General features: G+C 40.9%; 1 protein-coding gene across 1 annotated transcript; it reads left to right on the top strand.

The window, feature by feature from the left end:
- Positions 1-45: 45 nt before the first annotated feature.
- On the top strand, positions 46-20,380 carry CFAP57 (cilia and flagella associated protein 57). The gene is given in 23 exon segments (XM_027900666.1): positions 46-220; positions 312-628; positions 1,965-2,251; positions 2,421-2,604; positions 3,543-3,695; positions 4,688-4,827; positions 5,496-5,661; positions 6,049-6,162; positions 6,666-6,878; positions 7,203-7,376; positions 8,240-8,401; positions 8,852-9,007; positions 10,805-10,898; positions 11,543-11,733; positions 12,514-12,687; positions 13,755-13,913; positions 14,329-14,472; positions 15,257-15,373; positions 16,299-16,433; positions 16,517-16,660; positions 19,568-19,694; positions 19,954-20,090; positions 20,092-20,380. Coding segments are annotated over 23 exon segments (3,723 nt in total). The 5' UTR covers positions 46-57; the 3' UTR covers positions 20,164-20,380.
- The last annotated feature ends 749 nt before the right edge of the window (positions 20,381-21,129 follow it).

Raw genomic sequence — 21,129 nt, forward strand, 5'->3', positions numbered from 1 at the left:
CTCCCGCGTGGCCGCCGCTTCCGCGCCCGGTCGCCAGGGCGACGGCTCGGCGGGGCCATGGCGGCGGCGGCGGCGGCCGCGCTGCCCGTGGCCGTGTTCGGCTGCCGGCCGCGGGTGGCCGGCGGCGTCTGCTTCCTGGAGGAGCGGGTGGTGCTGCACGCGGCCGGGGCGGGCTGCCTGCGGCTGCACCTCGAGCACAAGTGGCACAACTTCATCCCAGGTGGCACCGACCCCCCCCCCTCCCCCAGCCCCGGGTCCCCCTGTTCCCCAGCTCCCCCCGCGGCCCGCCCTGACCGCTGCGCTCCCCGCAGGCACCGAGAAGAGCCGGGGCGTGCAGGCGCTGGCCGTGAGCCCCGACCGGCGGTTCCTGGCGGTGTCGGAGGCGGCGGCGGAGCAGCCGGTGCTGGCGGTGTACGAGCTGTCGGCGGAGCGGGCGCGGCGCCGCGGGGCTCTGGCGGCCGCCGAGCTGCCGGCGCGACAGGCGGTGTCCCTCGCCTTCTCCCCCGACGGACGGTACCTGGCGGCCGCCACGGCCATGCCCGAGGGGCTCCTCACCTGCTGGCTCTGGGAGAAGCAGCAGCTGGAGGCGGCGGTCCGCCTGCTGGCCCCGGGCAGCGGCCCCTGCCAGGTACCGGAGCTGTGACAGCCCCTCTGCGTGCGGCTCGTGTTTAACGCTTCCGTTCGCGGCTGACTGGTTCTTTGGGACAGCACTGCCCTTTTCGGAAAGGTGGATAAAAGGATCAAACTTTAGTTCAACAAGCACCGGGTCCCAGGTAGCACACATGTTCATCCTTCAGGATATGTGCCCGGCACGTTTTCCTGTGGCCACGTGGCTTCTGTCCGGGGCAAGAGGAGGAGAGGGCTCCACATTGTCCACATTGTAGATTTCATTCAGTTTCTGTGACCTTTCTTGACATCTGCTGTCGGCCTCCCTCAGCAATAGGACGCTGGGCTAAATAAAGTCTTGCTTTGACCTATAATGGACATTCTCATGTCTGTATGTGTTGTATCACATGAGATTCTCTTACATCACATCAGGTCTACGCCATGAGGCCAGCACAGCTGGCCAGTGCGTGTGCAATGTGTCCCTTGCATCCCTATACTAAATAAATTGGCTGTGCTCAGTAACAGTAACACACTTTTTGAAAGCTCTTGGCATGCTCCTGCACCTTTTCCTTCCTGCAGTCTTCTGTGTGCAGATCAGAGGAGAAGAGTGGCTAGGAGCAGGCTGACAGCACGCAGATGAATCCTGCATCCTGCTTTGGGTGCTCTTATTTAGAATCTTTCTTGTAGGGAGGTAAGATGCTTTCAGTACATGGGTTGGTTGGACCCTAGCTGCCATTTTTTCTTTGGGAACAGCTACGAGCAGGGGTTGGGTGAACTACTGAATTCATGAGCTCAACACCTAAAGAGGGGAGAGTGACTGTAAAGATTCCCCCTGTCTAAAGTCCTACTAAGGTCCATTAAGCTACATCCTGCTCTACTGCACCACTCATAAAAAATGAGTTCTAACCACCCCTGCTATCCCTCATGTTGGGTATTGAGATGGCTACTCCATAATTTTCACAAATAAACACCTAATTATGTGGATTCATATGCATAGTGTTTGCCTGAAATACAGAAGTTATTCCTGGCCTTTTAGAACAAATGGTCACACTTTTCAGGAAGCTTGCTACTGGGAAAACTTGCTAATCAGCAATAAAGAGGTATTTTGGCCTTACTTTTGTAATTTACTTTTGAAGGGCAGAGACAACCTTCTTGATACACAGTTTTGAAAGGGGGAAAACTGCAATATGTAGTTATGATGGTTAATTCTTAGTCTCTTCTGTATTCCTGTATGTTTCTATGAACTGTCTTCCCTTGTTTGTTTTCCTTTACCTAGTACTGAACGTCTTCAGAACAGGTATAATATTTGCTTGTTTGTGAACATAGTTGTAAATAACACTCTCTCTTTTGTTCCATAGGTGAGCTTTAGTCCTCAAGACAGCACCCAGGTTTGTATCACTGGAAATGGCTTTTTTAAACTTTTTAAGTACAGTGAAGGAAATTTGAAGCAGATGAACTTGCAAAAGGGAGAGCCAGAAAACTACTTGTGCCATGCCTGGCTGTCGGAGGAGGAAGTTGTATGTGGCACTGACACAGGCAAGCTTAGCGTGTTTGAAACTGGAGAGCTGCACTGGGAGACAAATTTGGAGTACAGAAAACCACCCAGGGAACTAGAAGAAGATACAGCAACAAAAGAATATGAGAGGTAAATCTGTTAAATATTGTTACAATTAGTTTCATGCTTGTGCATGCAGGTTAGTTGCAGGCCACTGAGTGATTTCCTTCCTGTCCAGCTTATGATGTTGATTGCTGCTGATTAAAATGTTTTTATTTGTCTTTTTATTCTTAAGTCTTTATGCATTTCCTGCTTGCAGCTCTCTTGATGTTTCTTGTGGACTGGCCTCTGAAGATACTGGTACACAACATAATTCTTTGCCTCAAATATCTGCACTTGCAGCGTATTCCAAAGGCTTTGCATGTTCACCTAGCCCAGGAGTTGTTCTTCTGTTTGAGAAGAGCAAGGGAAACGAAGTCTACGAGGAGAGTCAAGAAATCTGGGTAAGGAGAAAAAAGCTCTTCTAAGGAATTATGCAGCAGAGGCCTGTTTAGAGCACTGTGGGTGCTTCTGATTCAGTTATTAGTAGTAATTTTTAGCACATCTCTAAATCGCATTGTAAGCATTAGCTAACTGTGCTGGTGATGTTGAAAGGGAGTTGCCAAAGGTCACACTGCAAGTCAGTGGCTGATGTCCAGGTAATTCTGCATGTTCCCTTCTCACGTGTAAAATGTGCTTTGAAAGGCTGATAAATTTCAGGGAACCTTTAAGAAACTTTTATTTGCGGAGACTCTTGGAGCTAAGAAGTAGTTTACATCAGTTTTGAAGAACTTGGCTGCTTTGAAGAAGCTTTTCCCCCCTCAGATATTTATTAGAGCTGTCATGAGACTTGTGCAATCTTAAGTAATCCCGTAAGATTTCTGTTCTAACTGTTCTATCGTGTATGCATTGACTTTCTGCAGTCTCTGGCTAAGAACATTTACCTCTAATGACCTGGTCAAGACTTCATACTGTGGCCCAAAAAGGTCAGATCTTCCCTATGCTTGAGACCCTGTAATAAGTGTTATCAACCTGAATGATACACTACAAAGAACTGTTATTCTGAGATCACCATTTTGAGGCAGTTCTCATTCTGGCACTTGCTAGGTTTTTTCTTGACGTTTTTCTGCCATAATTTTCAGTCTCGTTTCATGAAGTACTTTAGATTACTGCTGAAATATCTTCTGATACTTTGTTTCAGCTGTAATGCTATAGATACAGTTAAGTTGACCTCTTGTCCTCTATTCCCTGCCTTGCTATTAAATATCCAAGTTGTCTTGCTGCTATCATGTATGTCCTTATTAAAGTAACATTTCAGCAAATATTTGTGTGTGTGTGTGTGCATGCCTACTACCAAACCATGGAAACCTGGCATATCCCATGGGATGCATTTTTTGTGCAGCTTCCTCAAGACCAGTTCAGAACTGAGCCAAAAATGTCAGAAAGACAGGACATTACATGTATATGCTTCAGCCCCTCTGAGGAAACAATGGTCATTAGCACAAACAAAAATCAGCTCTACATGTTCACTATGGTCTCCACCAAACTTATAAAGGTAAGTGCAATCCTATCACATTCCACAGCCATCATGTCCAGTAAGGGGTATATTGTAATGTCACAGGCTATTCAGTGTTGCTTTCTTTGATGCATTCTCATAAAATCCTTCAAATAGCATCTGAACCCTTAGAGCTCATGATATGAAGCACTCTGCATGCTTCTCTGAGAGACACACAGCCGTGGGAACCTCATGTTACTCTAAAATAATAGTTGTTGATGTCCTAGTTAGAAGTGAAACCTCTTTATGAAGGAAAAAACATAATGAAAAACCTTCCCTACTCTGAAGGAATTAAGTAATACAAAGACGGGAGATAAATGTATTAACATGAATTAGATTTACCTGGAGATGAAACCTGTGTACAGGCATGTGGAAAGACCTTTACAAAAAGTGGGGCTGTAGTGAGGGGTCCTGTTTCCCCAGGCAGCCTAAAATTTTATTGGTGCTCCACTTCCAGCATGTGGTAGCTAAGCATCCTGGTTAAGTTGCTTATCACTCAGTACTTGATTTTTTAAGTATCTACAGGAACAGGAGATATTAACTGAATTCTTGTAGTGTTATAACCCACCCCAAAAGGGGAGAGTAACCCAGGTTCTTGTTAATAGATTCCTTGGGGCAGATTCCAGTGAAATAACACTGATAATTGGTGTTCATATAAGGCTTATTTTAGAACAATTTGGGTTCAAAGGAAAACAGGTATGTAGCCATTTTGGTTGTTGTCATTTATAATAATATAGCAATATAAAAGCAAAAAAATAACACTTAAGAAAACGTATAAGGAAAAGAAAGGATAAAAGTTGAAAGATATATGGTCACCACACACTGGATCCAGGAATGAAACTGTTACGTTCAGACCAGCATAGCGAAAGGATTAAGTGTTTTCCTCAAATCTATTCTGCTACTGTATGCAAAGACCCATGACGGATTTCTTATCTGACTTACTGCCTGCAATGAAATACTTGTGATTTTTTAATGTTCTCATTCCTTCTCAGGAGAGGATATCTTATTTTGCATATTTGAATTTCCCGTTGCATTCCGATTCCATCACTGGTCTGGACATGTGTATTTGGAAACCCATTCTTGCTACCTGTTCCCTGGATAGATCTGTCCGCATCTGGAATTACAAGACGAAGTAAAGAGTTTATTATTACCTCTTGCTTTTTTGTATATTGTATTTAGCAGGCAATCTCATATGAATGAGAGTGTTGTTCTGGTGACATTCTTGTGTGGTGTGGGAGGTAAATGGTCTTGATTTGTGGAGCGTGAATATGCAATGCCTTTAAAATCAGTGCCGAAAGAATCCAAAGCATTTTCTGTTAAGGTGGTTTTTATGTCAGACTTCTCATGTTTTGGGAAAAAAAAATATATCTTCAGGAAAGTTTCATTCAGCTTTGTCTTCCAATACTCTTGTCCCATCTCCTGCTTCTTAATCACAGTTCTCAAACATAATGACTCCAGCTTTTAAGGTTCTGTGGAGGGAGAGGGGAGAAAACCCCAAATCTCAGGAGGCTTTTTTGTAGCTTTGCAATCAGTGATTCATTTACCTTCTTCATTATATTCCCGTAGACAAGGATTTGCTCTTGCAGCTTCCACACCTAATCTGTGAGCCAGAAAGTCAAATTTGCCTTTGTTTCCTGTAACATCTGTGTGATCATTACTTAACTGAGTAACACGTTTCCTCAAGGACAAGGCAGAGTCAGATTGTAGCTGCAGGTGTCCTTCCAGGGCCAGATAATGTCCTGTCAGGCACGAAGAGGGAGTTTGCAATATTCCATACTGCACAATGGTTTTCTCTTTCAGCACTTTGGAGCTGTGTAAGGAGTACCAGGAGGAAGCATACACAGTATCACTCCATCCCACTGGCCTTTTCTGTTTAGTTGGGTTTTCTGACAAACTACGATTTATAAGCCTGCTGTACGAGGACATGCATGTTTTCAAGGAGTTTGCCGTGAAAAAGTGCAGAGAGGTGAGGAATGATGCCAAAATGAAATCGGGGATTTACAGGGAACAGAGTGGTGAAGAACGTGGCAGAACACAGAAACTTCTCCAGTACATCCTAGTAGGATTTAGGATGTCAAAACACAGAGAAATGGATTCTGACTATTGGAAAACAAGCCCAGAGGCTGATGTGTAACTGCTGACCCGGGAAACAACAGAAGGGGCAATTTGTTCAGAGATACTCAAGGACAGAATTTTCCAGGGGAAAGCGCCAATTAAGAAAGCAGTAAGAGGCTAACAATGAAGTTTTCTTTTTGTGTAACAGTTTGATATTAGACAATGTCATTTAAATTCAATGCATGAATGTTTTTATCCTCTCCATCTACAGTAATGGGTGGTTGTGTTCTTTTTGTAGTGCTCATTCAGTAATGGAGGCCATCTTTTTGCTGCAGTTAATGGAAATGTGATTCAAATTTATTCCAGCATCACCTTTGACAATGTTAGTAATCTGAAAGGACATACTGGGAAGGTTAGTAAACAAATCCTATGCAGTACAACTCATTACCATATTAACTAGTTGATAAGATGCATTTTCAAGAGGTGAAGTACAACTTTGGATCTGAAAGAGCCCCAAAAATTGAATACAGACAAACAAAACTCGGTTTTCCTTGGTCAGAAGGCAAAGTGTACAAGACCTAGACACATCTAAAAAGTCTGTCCTTAAATTGAAGGTGAATGATTGGCAGGGAACAAAACCAGGAAAAAAATCCCAGTGATAAACTATAAAAAACCCCCGTACTACTCAGTATTAAAATGAACTTTTTCTTGACAGTGTGTTCATAAAGTAATTCTTACTGAACTTGTGGGGGTTTTTAACACTAAAATAGAATTGGCTGAGAAACATCTAGGGGTTTTTAAGTTAGACTTTGATGTATGATTCCAAAATTGTCATGGATTTACCAGTAAAATGACTCTATGCTGTATGTCTATAATCTACACATCAGGCTCTTTGGTGTGTTTTGCCTTTGCCAGATCCACGCGATTAAATGGAGCGCAGATGATGCTAAATTTGTCTCCTGTGACACGCACGGTGCTGTGTATGAGTGGAACTTGATGACAGGTCAAAAGGAGTCAGAGTGTGTGCTCAAGACCTGCATCTACAGCAGCATTTCCCTGTCTTCTGATGCCAAAATTATCTTTGCCGTTGGGTCCGACCAAACTCTCAAAGAAATTTCAGAGTCTTCGGTGAGCAAGAAGCACTCTGGGGTTTTGCTAAATCCTCTGGGGAGAAACATCTGAAACTCGGCTTGAAATTTTAATACTGCGTTTCTATAATAAATATAGAGATTGTATATCTAAATATCTAAAATAAATTTTTAAAAAATCTATAAAGTTTAATACTAATTACTGCTCATGGCTTTACTCCCGTAGGCATGTAGATTCTTTTAACTGCTTTATTTGCTGCAGGCAGGGGTGTGACAATCGGTCATGCAATAGGTAATCAAATACTTAATGTGTTGTGAGGGGTTTGTGTGGTGGTTTGTGTTGTTGGTTGGTTTTTTTTTTTAGATCCAGCATGAAGTGCCTGCCTATGGTGTTGTTTATACTGCTGTAGCTGTTTCCCATTCTGGGCACATGATATATGTTGGTACCTCCCTGGGGACAATCCGAGCTATGAAGTACCCACTCACCCTGAAAAGGGATTTCAACGAGTATCAGGCACATGCAGGTGCTATTACAAAGGTAACATAAAGTCCTTTTTCTTTTCACTGTGATACCAGGAAGATAATTTGGTCATAGAATCACTTAGGTTGGAAAAAACCTTTAAGATCATGGAGCCCGACCATTCCCACAGCAGTGCCAAGTCCACTCTAAACCATGTCCCTAAGAGCCACATCTACATGGCTCATAAATACCTCCAGAGATGGTGACTCCATTATTTCCCTGGGCATCCTGTTGCAATGCTTGTTAAAATTGGTCATAATTTTGGCATTTTAAAATGTCAGCTACAGCACCTTGAGTTATAGTTGCACAGTCCAGCACTGGAATATGAACTTCAGTTACTGGAAATCTACTTTCACCTCACTGATGAGCTGTATCAGCTCCCAAGTACTTTATGCCAGGCTGTGCAGCCACAGGAGGTCTGGAGGAGGTGACAGCAGTTATTACTAGATAGTTCTAGAGCTTAGTTACAGTTTCCGAAGGAAACATTTAGCCATCTGTTGCTCAAACAATTTCTCAAAAACACTAGAGACCTTTGGAATTGTCATATAAATTGCCTGTCTGTTCTATAATTGTCTAGAAGGTCTTTCCTGTTCCAGTTTTTTTTTTTAATCTTCTGACAGCTTTGAGGGCAGAAGCAGATCCAGTGTCTACACATGTTTCTCTTATCTTTCCCTTCCCCTGTTGTTTCGACCAGGGTGGAACAGGAGTAAAGGATGTAATCAAAATGTTGGTAGTGGGGCCATGTTATTATTTCCACAGCTGACTTTCTGTGGTAGAAATTAAGGGAGCACACGGGTTGGGAGAAAAATTTGGTTTAAAATAAAACTTTGTCTCCATTCTTCCATGTCTCTTCTATTATTTTGTTGTCTCTTCCTTCTAAGATGTCAGTCACAAGTGATGACCAGTTTCTACTGACTGCTTCAGAGGATGGCTGTATATTTATCTGGAAAGTGTTTGATAAAGATGGTGGGGGACCGAAAGGGGAAGCAGAAGTTGAGTATGCTGAGGAAGTGCTGATCATGAGATCAGATATAGAAGAGAAGGTAGGAGGAGCAACTTGTGAACATAAACCACAGGAATCACAGTGTACAGCTTATGGATTACATTTGCATGATGTTTTTGACTAGCTGTTCCTACCTGGCTTGTATGGCTTTCATCATAAAAAGAGGCTACAGCAAGTAGTTGCAGCTGCTTGTCAGTCTGCAAACAGCATTGAACAAACAGGGATTGTGGAGAAGGGTTTAGACTTTTCTCTAATACTTTCACCAATCTCTTGAAAACACTTTTAATGGAGCAGAGAAGTCAGAAGATGGGTTTCTATAAACCATCTTCTAAGATAACAAAGGAGTCTTACTTCTAGAATTTCTGAAGATTCTCTGTAAAGGCTGTAATTCCTAAATATGTGCATATAAATAAAACACCTTTGATAAGCTGTTGCTAATGGCAAAAATATTCTCTCCCTTAAAATTGTCTTCTCATCCATGTCCTAATAGAGTCAGGCAATACTAGACCTACAGATCTGTGTGAAAGATCTACAGACAGAAAGTGATTACGAGCTACGTCTCAAGGACCTGTACTGTACTGGAAAAATAAAGGCACTGGAAGAGAATTTCACTCAGGAAATAGACTCCCTTAAAGCCAAACACCAGGTATGATTCATATTGCAGAACCAAACACCAAGAAATCTTTCACTGAAGAGCTGAATTCAAGCTTGTATTACATATATATGTGAATGCCACAAAGTGTCTGGAAAATGAATCGTTCCCTTCCAATAAAGGTGTTCTTGATAACTGCAACACATGAAGCTACCTTTGAGTCAAATATCTTATAGGAACAAGGGGATGCAAGAGTTCTCCTGGGTAGCCTGTAATATCTTCACATAAAAACAGCACAATAAAATGCTGCCTGAGACCAAGGATCAGTAGTAGAAATGGGACCATGCCCTAAAAACTTCTTCACATACAAGGCTGCAGCAGCTGCAGGATCTAACAATTATTCTTCTCAATGCTGCCTTTTTTGTTCTGTCGGCTTAAAATTTTTAAGAACATCTGCTGAGGTGTCTTCTATGTTTTTTTGAAAATGAAAGTAAAAATATATTCCCTGGATTTCTTCTGTTCATGTGCTTATTGATTTCTCTTGTGGTCATGAAGCAGCACATCCCTGAAAGGCAAAGGCTATTACAGTTCCTCACAGTGTCTTATTTATCTGTGTCTGGTAATTCTATTCTGTCCATCTGGATTTCTGACCTGTAATTTGCTATATTTCTGGACTTTTTTTTTTTTTTGTAGATTTAGAAGGCAAGTGACCCAGTAGCAATTTCTCTGACAGTAAGAGACTTGAAGTAAGAGATTACATATCACATGTTTCAATTCTGTCAACCTCATGTTCTTTTTGAGCCTTTGGGTGAATATTATCCTGTTCTGGTGATTTGTTACTGCATATTTTGTTGAGTTCAACATTGTCCCTTCAAGCAGTATTTCCACATAATTCACATAAAGAATTCCAGTATGAAAGCTTGCCAAGTTCCTTGCTAGTTTTAGTATTTTGCAGGCTTGTATTTTCAAGTGCTCCTTTTATACCTTTCTTGACTTTTGGTCCTAAAAATGTTCTAGTAGGGTTTTTAATTTTTATTTTTTTGAGGAAGCTTAATTATTCATTTTAATGTTTTCTTCAAGTAGTTTCTTAAGTAGTTCTTAACACACATCTCCATATGTGTTAAGATTGAACTCAGTGACAGCTTTGGACAGGCTTGGGACTAACCTTTCTAGCTGTTGTATCCATCAGACACATAGAATATTTCTGCTTATGCAAGACCCATGCAGTTGTTATGAAAACAAAGTGAAAAAATTGTTCCTACGGTACAATTCCTAGCTTTTCTGGGAAATTTGTCACCTATTTTCTAGCTCCAGTTCTTTGTGCTTTTTTAGAAGATTAAATCATTTCTAGTGGTAGTCAGACATTTCAAGTAAATGGCAATCAAAACTGGCTCTTGCTTAGGTTTATGTCAAGCTGTGCAAATGTCAGTGTTTTAGGGCCTCAGGCTTGCTTCAAGTGAGATAGGAAGCAGCTTGAACTTTAATATCTGGACCACAATTTATGGAACTGCAAATTCTCCTCAAGCAGGAACACATAAATGAATAGAGGCTTTTGTAGCTCATAAACTGCTCTTGTTAGGTTAGGATTTTACAGTACATATATTATATTTGCTACTTTCCCTTAGTTTTCCATAATTTTGTGATTTGTCATAACAAACTGATCTCTGGTAAAACTTACATTAGTGACACACGTGGCATCTGAATTTTGTTGAGAGACTTCAAACACAGTTCTGTTGTTGTGTTTGTATTCCCCACCATGGAGCAAGAGCGCAAACAATTTTGACATTGCTATTCCTTGTTGCAAATTAAAATGTATTTTTCTTTTTTTTTTCTTTTTTTTTTTTTCCCCAGACTTTACAGGAAGAGAAAGAAAAACAGGAGCTACAATACCAGTGTCAACTGTCTGAGCTGATGAAAAAACAGGCCAGGGAGGTGCAACAGCTAGGTTAGACTGTAACAAGTGTTTGCAATTAGAAACTGGAGGAAATGCTTTGGACTGATAGCAAGTTATGCAGGGATGGATTACTAGAGTAGAAGTACAAGGAAAAATGCACATATGTCATGTTGGTATTGCACACCAAATGTTTGTCTAAACTGCACCACACCCATACCCATGATGAGAAGATGCCCATGGGCCCTGTGTCTTAGAGGTTTGCTAATTTCTTCATTTATTTTATAGTGAAGTTGTACAGTTCAGCAAGGAGACTGATGTACAGTGTACACAACATGGAAATACCGGGACTCCAGATTTGTAATCAAGATGAAAATGCTGCAAATTAGTACCAAAGAGCAAGTCTATCCATAAATGAGTCCATTGCCCACTCATACTTGGTAACAGTTGAGCTTTTACAGCTCTGCCATGATTGTCATCTCAAGGGAATGCCTAAATTAGTTGTCAGTTTTGTGTGGCCACAGAGACTAAAGCCCGTGTATATCTGATGAAGAAAGTGATAAAGTGCTTCTACTGTAATTGATTGCAACCAGCTGCCAAAAAGACAGTAGAGAATAAGACAGTGCTGCCTGCAGAAAAATAGGACTCACCTCTCGTTTCTGTTAGTTTTATCCATTCCATATGTTTCCTGTTAACAGAATCTGAGAGTAATAAGAAACTCATAATGGAAAATGAGAGATACGAGGAGCTGCAAGTGAAATCCCAGAGGATGCAGGAGGCATATGAGAGACAATTGAACAGTTTGGAGGAGAGCAAAAGCACGGCTGTGAAGGAGCTAACGGAGCACTATGAGGAAAAGCTTAAACAGAAAACAGTTCTGCTGCAAGAGGTAGGGAACTTGATTTGCAGTTTGATAGGTTGACTTAGTTTATCTTCAACTGTGATAAAATGTTCCCTAGGACAGGAGAGGTTGGCGTCCTCCTTGCAGATCTTAATCTGCCTGTAATCTTGGGAAAATACGTTGACAGGTAGAATAGTAATGAGGAAAAACCAGCTGAATTGCCAAGTTTTCTGGGCTTCATACCTTGAGTAAGTAACCTGCTAAGATTAATAACTTTGAGCATTCTTAGCTAAATCCAAGAATTCCTGTTTATTTACATGGCTTGGTTGATACGTTTAATGTAATTGAAGAAAGAAAGATTCAATCATGTTGTTCTAGTGAAGAGATAACATTTTGAAAATTGTAAATTACATTCCCGAGTCCTTGAGGTTCCTACCTGCATAATTAAGGGAACAAAGATAAATAAACCCTGAATACTTCAGAAACTCTTGCACATTGAGGTCAAAGACTTGGCTTGAAAAAAAAAGTCAGCCAGATAACTGATACTTACATATCTAGAGTCAATAAAGCCTATCAACATTACTTCATGCAGCCCTGTGTTGCAATACCTATTTGAGAAGAATGTGGGAAGAGAGACATGCAGAGACTGAGGCAAACCTTAGTGGTTATTGGTTCTAAGGCATCAGAAACATCAGAAACTTTAATCCCCTACAAAGTTACCTTAAATGATATTGCTGCCATTGAAGAGGCCACTAAATAATAGATCCTCCCAGGAGAAACAGAGTTACAAAGAACCTTTCATTGGTGTCTTGCTTTCCCTAACTGCAGGCAAAGGAGAATATGAGGAGGCAGCTTCAAGCACATGAAGAAAGGGAGAAAAAAATTTATGAAGATGGAGACCAAGCAGTCTCAGAAATCAAAACCAAGTATGAGAAACAGCTTAAGGAAGAGAAGGAGTCCAACACGCAACTGAAAGGAGAAATAGGAGTCATGAATAAAAGGGTATCTTTTATTCTGTGGTGGGATCAGACCTGCACGTGGAGACCTGTAACTGAGGGTTGAATGTGATTAATGGCATGACAACAACTTAGTCCATTAATTTGGTCTGTAAATATGTGGCATTTCATATGAGAACAGTAACCCCTTCTTAGGTCAGTTTGAATGTTTTAGAATATTTGGGCAGAGGAAGAAGCTGTGTGCTGATTGTATTGCTGATAGGATTAGAGATAGATGATAGAGGAGGTGCCTTTTTGTTAGTACAGTTTTTCTTATCTACATAGTTTGAAATTATAAATAACATTGTTCATCCTATGATGGGAAATAAATGAACCTGCTAACTTTTCTATGATCTAATGTGTTGCTTTGTTACTAAAATACTTCTACTGCTTCATTTGATGCAATAAACACCATGTTTTGAATGCATCATAATTTTTTATTGGTTTTAGCAGGATTTTTAAGGAGGTATAAAATCTTTTAGCTCTTTTATTATCTGGGTATTGCTTTGCCTAAGGATGTTAGAGGGACAATTTTTCTTTTTCATTTTCTTCAGTATCTATCTGGAGACAGGTTCTTTTCATACTCTCTGATATCATGGTACTGTCTTTAGTTTCCTTATCTTTCAGACAGCAGGTATTTCTCCATGGTTTGGCCCAGCACCATTCACTGGTTCTGACTTTCTGGGCTTTGCAGATCTTAGTACTGGGGCAGGGAATTTGAGGGTACCCAAGAGGTGTGAACCAGGCACCCTCCCAGTCTACTTTTGACATCTTTAGAGATGTATAAAAAATGCTGAGATTGAAAGAATTTTCCATGGATTGTGTGTCATTTGCAGCTGATGCTTGGGTATAATATCCATACCCTTCTTGCTTCTGGATGCAAATTCCTTGCTTATTTTTAGTGCAGTGGTTAATCTGTCAGAACATACACATAAATGATGTGATGCTTCTTCATCATATCTTAGTTTGATATCCTTTATCCCACACTGTGTATAAGGTATCTTACAGAATAGGATGGCTAAGGTGTGCATAGCTTTTGGAGACTGCTAAGTTCTTACTCGTTGGCCTCTCTAGTTGAACAACCTACAGAAAGAGCTCAAGGATCGAATTAGGGATATTGAGGAAATGAGACTGGAACAGCAGAAGCTGGAAAACGTCATTAGAGCACTGGAGAAGGACATCTTGGCACTGAAGACAGAGATTAAAGAGAGGAGTGACACCATCCTAGACAAGGTGAGAAACTGGACAATTGGCTGAGATCAAAATCACCTCCCTTAATTTAATATGGATATTTATTTTAGTAGTATTTGCTGTGATAACATCACATTTCTGGAAACTCAGTTTTAGTTTAAAGAATTTGCAGTCTCCAGGTTGGGATTTTAGTTTTTAGTTGACATTCTAAGCTTTCCTTGAGGGGCTCAAGTTCAGGATGTTGACTTTCTCATCCCCTGTTTTGGGACCTGTAGATGGCTCTGCATTATTTGCCCCCACCCCTCCCTCCCAATCTGTAGATTTGCAACTGATGTTCAGTTGCACAGATTTAGTCCACTAGATCTGTGAGTGCTGGGTTTGCCTCTCCTGTATTTGTCCTAGGGATCTTTTTGAGAGTGCTGGCTCTGACTCAGGTCTCTGCACCGATTTCTTCCAGGAGAAGCATATATATGACCTAAAAATGAAAAATCAGGAACTGCAAAATTTCAAGTTTGTGCTGAGTTACAAAATAGAGGAGTTTAAGAAGCAAATAGAGTCACGTGAAAATGATATTAAAACAATGAAGGAACAGATCCAGGAGGTGAGTAACACTCCTATTTGGTCTCTGCTACTAAGCCCTTTGAGTACAAAGGTGACCCAAGAAGTCCCATGAAAGATTCCACCCTGTTTGCTCCTTGGCTTCGTTCAAGGATACACAGCACTGATTCAGTATCTTTGCAGCTAATAAAAATATTTTCACACAACAGCCGCTATTTAGTTTTCTATCACGTGCTACCAGTGATCAACAGAGTTATTTCCTGTTTCAGTATTTAATTCTAGATTTTGCTTAAAAATAGATCTTATCCATATGTGGTTGCCCTCCATGTGCCCTGTAGGGTTTTCAAGACAGTGCTTTTACTGATCTGGGGAAATGCTGTACAGTTAAATGCTGTAGTACCCTTATTTCTTTCTTCCTGTGTGTTCTACATATGTACCCACGGCTTTTCAAATAATTTGTTTCTTTTCAGTATCAGGTTCTACTTGTTGTTGCCCTCACTCTTTCCAGTACTGACTCTTCATTTCTATCTCATCCATTTTTATTCAGATGGAACAGTAAAGCTCCAGTTCCGCTCAAGGAAATGAAGGGGCATCACATAATTTAAATAAAAGTAGCTCAAAAGGGAGCTGCACATTCGTTTTTGTGCTTTCTGTGTATTCTGACAGAGGGCAGTGTTGTTCCAAAATTGACGGTTTTCGTGTTGTAATTCAAACTGAGGGGGGAGCTACTCCCTCAAGTCTGTATTTCCAGTCTCTGGCTTTCCTGTTTTGTGTTGTTTTTTCATGTCTCCTCTTAGCCCTGATTTCCTCCTCCTGCTTCCTTTCAGATGGAGGAGGAGCTGGAAGGATTCCACAAGGAGAGCACACAGTTGAAGCTGAACATCACACAACTGCAACAGAAATTAAAGGCATCTTACCGTGAGATGGACAAGGAGAGGCAGAAGGTATGGGGTACAACCACTGTGCAGCTCCTACAGAACGACATTGGTAGGAACAGAACACTGGTGAAGCATTAATTTGACAAACAGGTACTTCAGGGGTACTGTGTCCAAGGACCAAGAGAGTTTCTGGTCAGTGGGGATAAAGAAAACTTCCAAGCCTGCAGTCAGGTTAGAGAGTTGATATTGGAAAAACAATCCAGTTAATTAAGTGTCAACACATCTTCTCCTGGGTTTAACAGAGCAGTGAGGCAAATGCTTAACTAATTACCTGCCCAAGCTTGAAATCTGGGGACACTTGGCCTAACCAGGAGCAGCATGAAGGATACCAGGCATTAGTGGGATGATATAAAGGGTGGGGTCATTGATGGAGAAGTCAAGGACCTCTTGTTTGACAACAAGCACATCAGACATGAGGGAGGAAAAGGGACTGCTGGTGAAGGTGGAGGAGCTTGGCAGGCAGTGCTGGAGTGAGGAAGCAGGTCAAGGGACCAAGAGAGGGTGAGAAGGCAATCTTGATGTGAAATCAGCAAGTTGTGCAAGTGTCTCATTAGTGTTTTGTCCCTTGCCTTCTCTTAATAACTGTTGGTGTGTTGTTTCTAAATAAGAATGTAGGGTGTTTGGGACAGGATCCATAATAAACCACTGGTTTTCAGATGACATCTCTAGATGCTGGCACTTAGATTACCTAATGCAAGTATCTTATTATAAGTGCTAAAATCTATCACTTCAATCTATCACATGTTCTATTCAACATGTAGTGCTCACATCCCCAGTGGGTTTTGTAATTATTTGGTTTTTTTATAAATGAAGTGGAAGTAAAATACATGAGAGTTTTCACCAGTTTCCCCTAGGCTTTCTAGAAAATTGCACATTATTGATAGAGTGTTCTGATGAGCCAAGTAAAGATGTGACCACCTCATTCTTGCAGAAGCAAGACATGGAAACCGTCATCAAACGGTTTAAAGCAGATCTTCACAGCTGTGTGGGCTTCATTCAGGATTCCAGAAAAATGAAAGATGGTATCCGTGAACTCTACACCAAGTATGTGCAGCAATCAGACGTGGTGAGTCAGGAGCTCTGCCTTCTCCTTGCAGGTGATTTTGTCTGGTAGTGTAATTACTGAGGCAAAATGCTTTGCCCTCTCAGGTGGAGGCCGAAGAAGTAGACACAGATTTGCAGAAGCAGCTCGTGAAACAGCAAGAGTATCATGAGAGGAGTTTGGCAGTTTTAAAAAAGAAGGTGATGAAGGATCAGGAAATGCACCAAGCCGCTTACATGCGCATCGTGCAGGTAATAAGCCTTCTCCTTGTGGTATGGAGGGGTAACAGAGGAAGTGGCTGCACAAAAGACATTTCAGTAGCCTTACTGTTATGGTTTCTTAGTACTTTGAAACAGTTCTGGTTGCCTTCCTTGTCAGAAATTCCTAAATTTTTCAAGTGCTTCCATTAAAAAATCTGAACAAAAAGAGCACGACCTCTAAAGACAGAAATTGCTGCTGGTTTGTGGATACTTTTGTTTATCTCCCACTCCCTAATGTAAAAGGAGATAGGGAACCTCCTCTGCCTTGATATTTTTTAAGAAATTAATGTTCTTATTTTTTATTTCAAACAGTATTTATAATTGCCATCATAGTCAATTCGCCCCTGTCTGAGTGTCAACCTGTACTTGCAATGTGGTCGTGTTTAGGAACTAATTTTGAAGGAAGAAAAGGGAAGCAAATTACTTTTCTTAGCCACATAGTCCCATGGCTACTGATCTGAATGCAGAAGAACTTTCTGGTTTTCACATCCAGCTTTTTCAAGGAAATTCAGAAATACGTGAGGAATATGCCTATTTGTACTAAGATCTCTTGCTCAGAATCCTTGTTCCTTACAGGGCAGGGTGAACTCGTGACTGCTGGGGTCAAAGATCCAGCTTTCCTAGTTTCTTCTTCCCGTGATCTCCTTCTGCTCAGTCAGCATTTCCTTTTCCCCTCACTATCCCTTTTATCATTGTTACTTTATTATGCTTCCTCAGGATCATTAGAACTCAGCCTCCTCCTTAGTCATCTGTTCTTTGCTATTTATTCATAATTTGCTTCTTCAGGGCTAGACAGCAGTGATCTTCTTCCCTTCCCTATTTTAATTTTTTTACCCCTCTGTGAGTTAGATGTTTCCTTTGGCACAGAAGGAGATGGCTTCAGAAAATAACCTGAAGAATTTCCTTGCTGGAATAGGGTGACAGATGGTGTTCATAATGATAATACTTGATGTCTTGGATCAGTAAGCCTAACATGAAATGATGATTAAAAACAAATTAATAAAACATCTGGAAGATGAAGATATCAAAGATTTTAACCAGCCTGGTTTCTTCAAAGAAAAAGCAATTCTCTGAAGTCCAGTAGATTAATGAGGCTTTACAGCCAGGAGGAATTATCATGGTCTTCCAGTCCTTCACAGGGAGCTTTCAAGACTAGTTTAGACAAACTTCTGTCAGGACTTGCTTTGAAAAAGTAAATGACATCTTGACAATCTTCTAGCTCTGTATTTCTATTGTTCCTCAGTTGCTCTTACATTTTCAGAGCTATGCATTCCTCTTTGAGTGATTATTCATAGGTACATTCCACTAGTGACTGCTGCAACAGATGATTAGTGCTGCCAAGATAATTTTAATTATTCTTACCAACAAGTTGCTTGTTGTACAACTATTAGTTTTCCCTCCAGCCTTCTGTATTTGTAATGGATTCTCTGTCACTGGGACACGTAAGAGCAGAGACACTGGATAATCCTGAAGCAGAGAAGGTTTCTTCAGTGTCAACCAGCAGCCTTTTAGCACCCAGCAAACCAAAGTTATTGCTGCCAACCTGAACTCGAGTGCATCTATCTACAGATAGCTGCAGTAAGCTTTGTACCTTGTTGCTAACCACTTTCCAGTTGTGTGATGCCAATGTTTTTATAAGCATGCTGTGAGGAACTGAATCATACGCCTTGCATAATCTTTTATGGCAACATAATTATGAACCAAAATTATAATTAAAAAACAAAACAAAACAAAAAAACTGCCAAGATTTGAAGACATCGTTTTCATGGGAAAATTTCATTAATCCTTGTTCTTCTCTCCTGTTGTTTTAGTGGGTTCTCTACAGCTTGGGACTGGTATTATGTGAGGTACCCAAAGCATGCCTTTTTGCCATTTATCTTTTTCAAATATTGACACTTATGATGAAATTCCAGGGGTTGGAGTGGTGCTGTCTTCCAAACTTCTAAAAAAAAAACAACATAGGTGGCTGAAATAGTTGATATTCTCAGTTCAAGTATGATGGCAACTGTTTAATATTTGCCTAAGTTGTTGAGGTGATAAGGTATTTCACTGTCTTTGTAAGAGGCAAATATACAATTCTACTTCTCTCAAATTCGAATTAGTTAATGGTGCTCCTGTTTCTGAATCATGAGCAACAGTTTTATCATCCTTCACTAGTATTACCCCATAGTGAAGTCTTGCTAAAGTTTTTTAATCTGTTGCAACAATGGGTGAAGTACATTTACTGGTACTTTCATAGCTCCTTCAGCAAAATGCTTCATGGTAGGCTACTAAAAAAAATTAGAGTATTGAACTTTTAGGGGCTGAAAACTGACTTAAAAAGGAACAAAATACGAATACGTGGCTAGCTTTTCCTCATGTTAGCAGTACATATCTCAAGTCTCCATGTGCTTTATATATTCCTTAATAATTTGGAAGGGGTGTTGAAAAGTGATGCCTGCTCAGAACTAATGAAGAGGGCTTTGAATAACCGCAAGGAGATACAGATAATTTCAGTGAACAAATGCATGCTGACAAGTGAAAAGCAAAATAATACACACTGGAGGGAGAGATGGGAATTCTTTGCATTAATTCTGAATTAATTGGATCAATCTAGGAAGAGCCCTGAGCTTCCCCGTGGAATTGGCAAGGAAGATGATACCTTGGAGTGCAGCTGCAGTCAGAAAAGCAAAGCAAATATTAGTTTATTGAGCTAATGTGCTTTGAACACTGTCATGTTCTGTGTCAAATCTACTGTGGCCTTATCTGAAACGTTGTGTGCTGTACTGATTGCCCTGCATCTTCTGCTGGTGATACTGATTCTGTCCTGTCCACTGCCCTTCTCAATGACATGAAGATACGTATTGCCCAGCCAGATGGTACCTGTGCTTTTCCTTATACAGCATCGTCTTTTTGCAGGAGAATGTGAGCCTGATTAAGGAAATCAATGACTTGAGGCAAGAACTGAAGGTGGCCAACACCCAGCTGCATGACCTCCGGGCAGCACTGAGATTAAACAAGAAAAAGAAAGCAATTCAAGACACAGGTGAATAGTGCTTCTTGTGTTTTCCATATTACAGAAGCCCTTTTTGTCCTTGATGAGCAATTCTGTTAGCTTGTCTGCCTGCTGGTACCTGTTATATTGTAAATGTGAATTGTATGAGCTGCTGAATACTGAAGAATCTTAATATTACTCTTACTGACTGCTTCAGCCCCTGAAAGATGCCTTCCCTTGTTCATGCCAAAGAACTGTATGAGCTGGACCTTTGTTACTGTGCTATGTCCTCTCTGATTTTATCTTCTAGCTCCCTCCACTGAACTGCTGTCTGGCCCAACTGTCCTGAGGTTGAATCCAGAGATGGAAAGTGAGAAAATCATAGAAATTCAGCAGCTAGAAATTCAATATCTGCGAGATCAAATCCAGGAGAAGGGGCAAGTCCTGAACTGTCCAAGTTCAGTCTCCTTTGGTCAGAAATCTTCCTGAGCTGAATCTGGAAAGAAACTACAAGACATAGGAACACTGACCCGGTTCAAGGATGCCTTACATTATTATAACCTCCTGTCAAGATTAGAAATGCAACAGCATAGATTAGACTTTCATGATCCTATACTCTACCACTAGAAGCATTTGTGCAGTGCTCACTGCTCTGAACACTTCTACTTTCCTGGAATCCGCCCTTTCCATGAGACTTGGGAGCCAAGATAAAAAAATAAATTTGTGTTATTGCAAGAGTAATCTTTGTGCCTTCATGCTAGGGCAGGTAGTCACCTTTCACTTGATAGCTAATGTGTCCTAGTTGAGAAGAGCTGGTCAAACTCTGTAAGCCTCTTCTGCTAGAATTCTAATTTGGTGTCACTGTGCTGAAAAATTCAACATCAGCCTTTTGCTTTCCAGGAATTAATTGCCTGTGTCCATGCAAAGGACTGCTGCTCTTAAGACAGATGTCATTGTTATTCCAAGCAGGTATCCAGTCACAGACTAACAATCAGCTACCTGGTGAGGGCAACCTTTGACTCCTTAGCACGACACTTTGAAAACCTTAGCACACCTGAGCTAGAGTCCTTGCTCAAGCCTCTGCTTCCTGTCTAGAGATTAGTTGCCTCATCTGCAGCAATAATTTCAGCAGGACAAAAAGACAGCCCAGTTTCAGACTTTGAAATCCAGAATAAAGTCCAAACCTGATGTCATGACTCTCCTATAACTTTGATAAATTGATTTTTTTTTTCTTGTCTTTTTTCCAATATCCACAATCCCTTTAATTCAGTTTTTCAGTGAAATTCTCCTAATAAGTCACTCTGCAAGGTACTCATCTACAGAAAAAGGCAGGGAGTAATTTCTTTAATAATGAGGGGTAAAAAACTAAATTTTTCATCTTTGGCTGTTGGTGCATGACACACTGTCTCACTGAGGAGTACTTCACATACACCAGAAGTTTAAGCTACTGACTGAGCATGGAACTGGACGGTGTTAAAACAGCTGA

This window comes from Empidonax traillii, unplaced genomic scaffold, assembly GCF_003031625.1.
Source record: "Empidonax traillii isolate 1590-97213 ecotype Southwest subspecies unplaced genomic scaffold, ASM303162v1 scaffold745:size721762, whole genome shotgun sequence".
In the NCBI taxonomy this organism is placed as follows: domain Eukaryota; kingdom Metazoa; phylum Chordata; class Aves; order Passeriformes; family Tyrannidae; genus Empidonax; species Empidonax traillii.